The sequence below is a fragment of the Nelumbo nucifera genome, chromosome 1 (genome assembly GCF_055504915.1).
Source record: "Nelumbo nucifera cultivar China Antique chromosome 1, China Antique-T2T, whole genome shotgun sequence".
NCBI classification, from domain to species: domain Eukaryota; kingdom Viridiplantae; phylum Streptophyta; class Magnoliopsida; order Proteales; family Nelumbonaceae; genus Nelumbo; species Nelumbo nucifera.
In genome coordinates, this window is record NC_142649.1 from 136,498,134 (window position 1) to 136,507,568 (window position 9,435).

Consider the following 9,435-nt stretch of genomic DNA (forward strand, 5'->3'; position numbering starts at 1 on the left):
GATATGGAGGACCTTGATTGGACTTGCCTGGAATCTGAAAAAGCTTGCTGGATAGAAAGGAATTTTGAAGAAGAGGAAATAAGGATGGCAGTTTTCTCAATGAACAGAGCTAAAGCCCCTAGGAAATTGTAAAACATGATCTAGTTGAGGTGTTCATTGAATTTGTGGAGAAGGGTTTCATTAGTCCAGGGATAAATGCGACCTTTTAGCTCTTGTCCCAAAAAAGCCTGATGCTTGCCATCCAAAGGACTTTAGATTGATCAACTTAGTGACCAGCTTGTACAAGATTATTGCTAAGGACCTTTCCACAAGGCTAAAAACAGTTCTTCCTACCTTAATCAGTTAGCAACAAGGGGCTTTTGTAAAAGGGAGACAAATAGCTGGCCAAATCCTTATCGCAAATGAATGTGTGGAAGAAATGAAGAGATCTAGGAAAAAAGGCTTTGCATGTAAGTTAGACCTTGAGAAAGCTTATGATCTAGTGGATTGGGTGTTCTTAATTGAGGTAATGAGATCTTGTGGATTAGGGGAGAGATGGTGTAATTGGATCTTTGGATGTGTTAAGACTTGTCATTACTCAATTCTGGTCAATGGGATTGTGAGAGATTTCTTTCTAGCTCGTAGAGGTTTGAGGCAGGGAGACCCCCTTTCACCCTTCCTCTTCACCCTAGTTGCGGAGGTCTTGAGTAGAATGATTTATAAGGCTGAAAGGAATAATAGAATTAATGGTTAGAAGGTTGGAAGGGATAGGTTACTGATTACTCACTTATAGTTTGCAGATGATATTATAAACTTTTGTGAAGGGGGAGATCAACTTTTGGAGAGGAATCTGAAGGACTTGGTGAGGAATTTTGAACTTGTCTCTGATCTTAAAATTAATCTTGAGAAGAGTTGTATCGCGAGATTTAATATGGAAGAAGGAGCCCTTACAGTTGTTGCAAATGTCCTAGATTGCTCCATCTCAAGTTGGCCTATGACCTATTTAGGACTTCCCTAGGTGCAAACCCTAGAAAGAGTAGATTTTGGAGTCCAATCTTTGAGAGGTGTACCAAGAGACTAGCAACCTGGAAAAAGAATTACATCTCACTTGGGAGTAGGATTACTCCGATTAAGTCCATGCTAGCTAATCTGTCAATCTACTACTTGTCAGTCTTTAGGGTCCCTAAAAAGGAAATAAATAAGATAGAGAAACTGATGAGAGACTTTTTGTGGGAATCGGGAGAAGGTAAAAAAAGAACACTTGGTTAATTGGGAGATTGTGAGTAGAAGCCTAGAAGAAGGAGAACTGAGAATTGGGAATGTGGATAAAAAGAATTTGGCATTGCTAGGAAAATGGTTATTGAGATGGCCACGGTAACGGGGCAGACTCTAGCATAAACTAATAGCCACTATTCATGGTAGGTTAGGGAATGGCTGGGATGCAGGTGTCTCTAACCAGGCTACATTAGCATCTCTTCCTATCCCTATACTCAATTTCCTTGTACAAAAACAAATGTATTTCTAAATTCATTGTTCCCCATGTTCATCCAGTGGATCATAATTGGGATTTTGGCTTTCATAGAGGGTTAAGGGATGATGAATTGAGAGGGCTTGCCTGGATTTGCTTCAAATACTTCAAAGTGTGTGTGTCTTGATCCTGATAAGTCAGACAAGCGTATCTGGGAAGTTTTGGTGCAGACATTGTTCCCCCTGTTTTCTTGTGCTTCCTTCTTCAAGTCTCTTTGTAATTCTTTGCCCTCTCATTTGTTTCCCTTGAAAGAATTTTGGTGCAAACCCATTCCCCCTAAAATAAGAGCTTTTTGTTGGGAAGTAATTCATGGGAAAATTAGTACTTTGGATTTTGGAAATACTACAAAAGAGGAGATCCAATTTATGTCTCTCTCCAAAGTTTCATCACTGTATCATGAATATATGGTGATGGATCTTCTGGTCGATCAATTAGGCTTCATTTGTATTGAAAGAGAAGCTCCTTTGTTAGCATCCAATCTGAACGGTTCAGATAGGCACATTATTCAGCTAATTCAATAACAGATGCCCTTGCAAGGCCTGGAGTAACCAGGGAATAGATCTTATGGGGGAACCAGGGCAGGGTATTGATGTAAACCCACCTTTAATATAACAGAAACTTATAGATGTATGTCAGCCTAGTGCTGTTTGAATAGTCCTCACCAAGGTTCAAAGTATCGACACACCTCTGTATATCGGCAGCGGTGTATCGGTACTAAAAACCATGCGCTTTTATATTTTTTTTAATAATATATATATATATTATTAAAAAAAGGGTTCCCAAAACACCTGTTACCGGTGTTTCGGAAGTTGGAACCCAAAAGATACGGTATCGTATCAAAATTTTGATCCTTGGTCCTCACTGCAACTGTTTTGGATAGAGAGGTTTTCAGTCATTTTTACAGCTAATACAATCCAATGTTACTGCTCAAAAAAGTAAAATGAGATTTTACTTGGGTTAAATTTAGTGTGTAAAATGATAGGCTTAGTTTCTATCACTTTTTACTCTGTCTCCATTTGTTTGCAGCAGGACAAACAAATACAGTTCATAGACTGCCCTCTCTACATAAGAGGAACTGAACCTACACCTTCACTCCTTTAGCAAGTTGATCAGCAAAAGAATGGGTTGGTCTTGGAATCCATTTGAAGGAGATTTCCAGTCCTATGATACCCAGAGATACCTAGATGATGTATCATGTCTGATCTGATGCTTCAATTTTTAGCATAAAATCTGTATGCAGAATTTTATCGATGCCCTTGTCATATCTGGGTAACATAGGTTCAGAATCTTCAGATTAAATGCCAAAGATCTCACCTAACAAATATGATAATGCAGAAATCAGGGTTCACTGCCATCTCTCATCCAACTAATAATCACTTGAAAATCCTCTACAACCTCATATAAAGAAGCTCCAATTGTTGAGAGGTCAAATCATTATTGTATTCCTTAGTTGCTTATTTTATGCAAGAAATTGTTTGGAAGAGAAAATAATTAGTTTTTCTAATCATTAGCAATCTCAAAATTACATTGACAACCTAAAAACAGTTATAGGATGTCTTTCCAAAAAAAAAAAAAAAACAAAAAGAAAGGCCAAGATCCCTAGTGGCTGACCATGCTCACATTGAACATGAAATACTTTTTTTTTTGAAGAATTAAAGAAAAAATTTATTGAAAAATAAAAGCAGATTACAGCACTACAGGGGTGTTAAGATAACACCCGAACCTGCTACCAATCCCAACAAAGCTTACAAAGACACAAGACTAACAGAAAAGACCTAAGAAATTCCCCCCTCATACAGCAAGGCTTGAACATGAAAGACATTACTAGTGCTGCATTCCTAATACCCAGTACAAGTGCTTCCCCTTTACTCTCTAGCTAGACTGCCCGCAAGGTTATTGGCTGATCTTAGCACCCATCTGAACAACGTGGTCATCCTGGCTGTGCTGGCGATCTTGCCTATCTTATGTAGCATCACAGTGGCAAACTTTCATGGGCCCAAAGGATAGCAAACTTTCAAATATTGTAGGAGGGCTAGAATCTCCGCCCTTATTCCTGTGCCTCTCCTACTAACCCTGAAAATGTAGCTACTAGCTCTTCCATCGCTCCTATAAAAGTTTGCTATATCAAGGAGGGGCCCATGTTTCATACAAGCACTTCTATGGGTATAGGGTTGCATTTATAGGTAGACCATTAAACCCTTCCCTTCTATATATCCAATGTAGAACCCTTCTTTTTTTTTCTAATAACCAATAGTCTTCTCCATCTCTGTCTTCTCATCATTGAAGATCCTTGAATTCCTCTATTCCCAAATGCTCCAAATAATTGCTGGTCATAGTTGTCAAGGAGACAAGGCGTCCTTGGAAGCTCGCCTTGCCCAATCGCCAAGCAGTTTTGTATACTATGATATAAAATACTTTTATATTATTAATTTTTTGAGATTATAATTATAAAATAGACATCATTAAACAAAAATATTCATTTTGTGTGTTTATATACTAATTTCTTTTTATTATTTTCTTATTTTTTAGGGTTTAATCAACACAAACATTGCTAACTGCTGTATTAAACCCTCACAGACTTCAAAACCTGAACCAACAAGTAAGGAAAAACTTAAAATTTTTTCTAATCAACACATTTTTTTCTTCCTTTCTTCTTTTTCTTCTCATAAATATGTCGATTATCTAGACTTTGACATGAAGTTTATACTTTTCTTATGAAAATTATGGATAATTATTAAAGAAATATGGTTATGGAACCTAGGGAACTACCCTAGGATATATGGTTTTTACTTAAAAAAATCCATCGCCTAGGAAACAAGGCACCCCCTGTCGCCTGGCCTCACCTTGGTGACTTGAAAACTATGTTGCTGTTCTAGTTCTTTTTTTTTTTTTTTTTTTTTGGATTGGCAACAAGAAACGAATTGTATCTGTGTTTTTTCATACAAAATTCTAATTATTCTAGTGGAATTGATAACCATCTATCATCAAATTCTATAGCCATTAACCACTACCACAAGGATTAGGCAGCTTAACAATCTTCTTTTCATATTATATCCATAATAAAACAGCAACAGGGAAACATTGAGAGATCTGATTAGGAACAGGTTAAGCATTTCGTACCGGGATCATATTTTTTCTAGCACATGCGATGCACTCAACTCCTCCAGCATCCAATAACAAAAATGAATGGAAAGAAACAATACATCCACAGTGCACCCTCTGCAAAAGAGATGAACCACTATAAAATTTAGAAAATAAACAACAGCTAAATCTGAAGATACATTTTTGAAATATACATAATCTATTTAATGTCTACATTATATCAGTTAACTTATACATCTACCTAAATAAACAGGAAAACAAACAAAAAATAGGAGTGATACTTTCAGCTTACCTTCCCACATGACTCACAGCCCCTCCAACCAGCAGCTTCTGAGTGAAAAGTTTCACAGTATCTCCCTTCCTCAAATGCAGAACTGGAGTCACATAGGGTTAAAATCACATTCTAAAGAAACTACATAGAGGAATTGGCAAAAATACAACCTTAATTTTGGCAAGAATACAGGATAAGCAGCAAAATTAAATTCGAAGATAAGTAGTACCGTTTAAACTGATGCAAAACTACATGGAGGAATCAGCAAATACACAACCTTTATTTTAGGCAAGAAAGCCAAGAACACAGGATAAGCAGTACAACTAAATGTGACAATAACTAAAGTTGCTTAAATTAACGCACATCTATCTGACAAAGGAGTAAAACCTGGTTGTGAAGATTCTCCATTCTCCAAATAAAGTTCCACCACTCCACAAGTCCCAAGCACAATTTCCTCATTCATAGGTTCCTTCACTTGGGATTTGGAAACCATTAACTGATATAATGTAGACATTAAATAGATTATGTATATTTCAAAAATGTATCTTTAGACTTTAAAAGCACAACATTTTTCGGAAGGGCCTTCTAGCGCCTGAGGCATGGCATGGAAGGCAAGGCATCCTTCATTTTGAAGTAAGGTTCAAGTTTTCAAAAATAAAAAATAACAATAATACATAAAAAAATGCAGACCTGAATTTTAAAAGAAATTAAATGTTATAAAAAGCATATTGGGGCAAATTAAAATGCATAAGCATGACATAGAAAATATATCCAAAGTCAAAATGTGGGAGTGACAGAAAATATATGGATCATACCAAATTCAAGCATGTGAAACTTTCAATGTGTTTATTTATCTCCTAGTTGCATTATTCCTAGGAGATCAGCCCTCCACCTCTGTAAAGGCCCTCTACAACAAGCCCAAAGAACAAGTCCATACAGGGGTTTGAGATAGCGCACTAGTGCTCATGACCTAAATTTTTAGCTCGTACATATAAAGGGAATGATTTCATATTTTAATCACAATCCATTCTATTTAGGACCAGGAATCAGAAATTAGTTGTATTGTTGTTGCTTCTTTAGTGGAAACATTGCTTTTTGAGATCCTATTTGCACGAATTGAGGCTTCAGGTATTTAAAAGGTCTTTGTTTTCTGTTGGTTTTAAAAGCTATAGACCATTACTAGTGATAAGAAGCAATAAAAGGTAGTTTAGAAGTTAAATGTGTAAAACATAAAAGATTCTACAAAAAATAATGAAATAAGGAATATCCAAAAATGGCATGCACCAGCACCTAAGCTGATGCACAAGGGACGCCAATCACATGCCTTTTGAAAGGGGCTGACCAGTTCAAGAGAGGCACATACCTTAAAATGTGCTTCACCATTGCACCTAGGCATGCCTGAGGTGTGCCTTTTGAAATATTGGATGGTGATAGGCTTCTATTTTACTTTACTGCAATTATCTCTTTTAGTTAGTTGGGGTTAAGGCTGAGTTGAGTTGAACTGTTTTAGTTCATTAATGAATAGATTTCTTCATATACATGTATTCCATGGAAGAGACAAGACTAGACATGCTGCACTTCCATTATTAGGATTTGAAATATCTATGGAAAAGTAATGATAAAAAAATATTTGTGGACAAGTTTCAGGAGAAAACAAAAGGAAAGATCTTATTAATACCCTACTGTATAGACTTTCAATTTGTTTCTCCTTTCTTCAAATCATCTTATATAATTCACCTTCTAATCAATGATGTCCTGATTTGTGTTTTCTTTCCTTATGGTAACCATATTAGGCTAATAGCTTTTCTCCTTCAACTTATTAAAAAAAACAAATCACTAATCAATTCTAATCTAACTAGTTTGCATTCCTAAGTGGTAGGAGGCAATCTAGGTAAATATGATCCTGAGTTTAATTATAAATTACATTAGGCAGGACTATTTGCCTCTTTTGTGCGGAAAGATTACATAAAGAATAAACTTTGATAGTTGGGGGTGAGGAAGTAGTAAATGAATAGTCTTAAAGGGTAAGCCTACTGCTTATTACAGGTCAGAAAGCTTTCTTTTAAAAAAAAGTAAGGAAGAAATGATCAACTAATGTTTGCGTTTTCTCCATAATGAAAGAGAGTCATTTTAACCCTTCAAACAAATCGAACACCAAAATTCAGAGCCTCAAGGCAAACCCTGCATATGATGAAACGAAATGCAAAGGCCAGGTCAATGGGAAAAAAAATAGAAGAGACAGATTTATGTAATGTCCATGACCATTCCAGATAATAGTAGAAGTTATATAAATATCAGTTAAACTTGAGTGCCAGAACAAATAATGCATGGGAGACAACAATTGAAACATAAGAAAATAATCGTGGCAATGGAGAACAGAACATAATTCACAAATCACAATAGAAATAAGCACACACTTTCGGACCAGTAACAGGTACCTTCTAAAATACACCTATACAATGTGACAGAGTACAAAAGAAGTTTACTTAGGAGGTCAGAACTTGAAAATGAAGGGAAAAAGGCTCCATTTTACAAACATAAACCCCAAAGAAGCAATTTTTCTACCAAAACGTAACGCACTCGGAAGGGACTAAAACCAACTACAGCCACTAATTAACGCAAAACCGAACATTCAAACCCAAAAGAACTTCCATCTCCAGTAAAAAGAGTAAAGTCGTCCCTTCACGAACAAAGCTCAAAAGGAATTCGAATTTTCACTTCAAACAATCGTAGTCAGCTTAAACATAATCCCAAAACAGCGGAAGAATCCACTGAATCAGCACATAGAAATTTATCAAAGCTTCAAAAACACATAAAAATCCTAGGCAACCCGATCCACCAAACTCCAAATTAACGTTGCAACAAATTAACAGCCGAAATCGAAACGAATACAGAAAAATAGAGATGAAGTAAAATTGCTTACGCGCATCGATCGCAGAGCTCAGCGTATTCTCCATTCCGAAGCCGCCATCCCTTCCTCAGCCTCTCCGATTTAGCATCCTTACAGTCTTGATTGAAACAGATCTTCGAAGAAGCAGCAGCAGGAGCAGGAGCGGAAGACGACGACATCGAAGTTCTCCGGTCTCCACTTTCAGAACCACAAAAGCAGATAAGCACGAAGAACAAAAACCCTAGAGACGTACTTCAGAAGGAGGAGACGAGAGAAGAAGAGGGTGGTGCCTTGATCTGTAATCATGAGAGTGAGAGAGGAGTTGAAGAGAGGGGTTTCGGACTGGGCGAGGGAGAGCAAAACACAACTACACAAGTAACAAAAATATATTATTTAAATATAAAATAAAATAAACAAATAAATAAATCTTTTAAAACACGACGAGGCGAGGCGAGGCGTGGCGTGCCTTCTTTTTGGCGTCGTCGACCTCGTCGTTCTATTTCACTATATCTCTCTCTCTCTCTTAGTATTCTCTCTCCTCTCCCTTTATATATATATATATATATATCTCTCCACTTTCTCTCACGTCGTCGTCGTCGTCGTCGTCGCCGTTGTCATTAATGGACGAGAATTCCGTTCTTATCGCTTAGCTTTTTTTCTCTGAGACTTCTCTTTTCTTGAAAGTTCTGTTAATAAAAAAAAATATTAATCTAAATAAAATAAAATAACAACACATGCATGGCCCGCGAGGGCGCGAACGTCATGCAAGCACGTAACACGCACCCTTCTTTCTCAAGTCTCATTTGTCACTCACACGCGCTTTTTTGCTCACTTCAAGGCTTGAAACCCACGCCTTGGGTGGTGGGCCCCGTGGAACTTAGGTGGGTCACACATTAAAAAATCAATCACATGGCTAAGATTACGCGATAGAGACGTTATACACGAATACGATACGCTAAAAAATAGCGTAGCTCGGTTTTGCGAGTGCTCCATCTGCTTTTGTTCTTGTCTCTACAACCGTGGTATTCGGCTGGCAAGGTGGGAAATATCTCGGAATTCTAGGTCTTATTTGGTCAATGACCGGTCAGTGTAATAGGGACTAGGGTAGTTGCTCAAGGTGGAATGCCGGGTATGATATAGTATTACTCAGAGTTTCAACACGGTAACAGCCTGTAGACCACGGAGAGGGAGAAGCTCCCAAGGCCCAAGCTCGGGTTTTTTTTTTTTTTTATTACGTGGAAACGGTATAGTATTATACGGTGGGACACGGTAACATGTGATCACAATGTCCTCAAGAGCTAACAGCCTTTATTTTTCAACACGTGCCACATAGAAGAAGATGCTCCTAACTGGACGACGACGACGAACCAAAAGCCTATAATTTCCTCCGGACCACACGTGGCACTGGATGAGACACGAAACCTGTCTCATAAAACCTCAACTCAAACTCGTGGGGTTCGAGTTTGGGATAGAAGTTTGGAATTAGGACCACCGCATTTGCATGCAGCGTGTCGCATCGTAATAAAAGCTTAATAATATAATAAAAGAAAATACAGAAAAGGAGTTCGGATTCGAAGTGAGCTCGTGAGGGGGGGGGGGGGGTTCAGACCGTCCGGGTCGGAGTTGGACCCACCACCACAACCTGGAAATAGATCACCACCGCAG

At 37.7% G+C, this 9,435-nt stretch overlaps 1 protein-coding gene across 2 annotated transcripts in view; it reads right to left on the reverse strand.

Moving 5' to 3' along the window:
- LOC104612604 (B3 domain-containing protein Os07g0563300-like) overlaps nt 1-8,427 on the reverse strand; it is a 30,977-nt gene extending 22,550 nt beyond the window's left edge. The window contains exons 1-4 of one of the 2 annotated variants that reach the window (XM_019200307.2): nt 8,237-8,427; nt 7,804-8,137; nt 4,902-4,983; nt 4,628-4,726 (exon numbers count right to left, since the gene is read on the reverse strand). In XM_019200307.2, the coding sequence (XP_019055852.1) occupies nt 4,628-4,726; nt 4,902-4,983; nt 7,804-7,949 (327 nt within the window). In that variant the 5' untranslated portion in view covers nt 7,950-8,137; nt 8,237-8,427. Of the gene's footprint in view, nt 1-4,627; nt 4,727-4,901; nt 4,984-5,267; nt 5,377-7,803; nt 8,138-8,236 lie in introns of those variants that run through there. The other variant, XM_088894414.1, reaches the window with a different exon arrangement.
- Between the last annotated feature and the right edge of the window lie 1,008 nt (nt 8,428-9,435).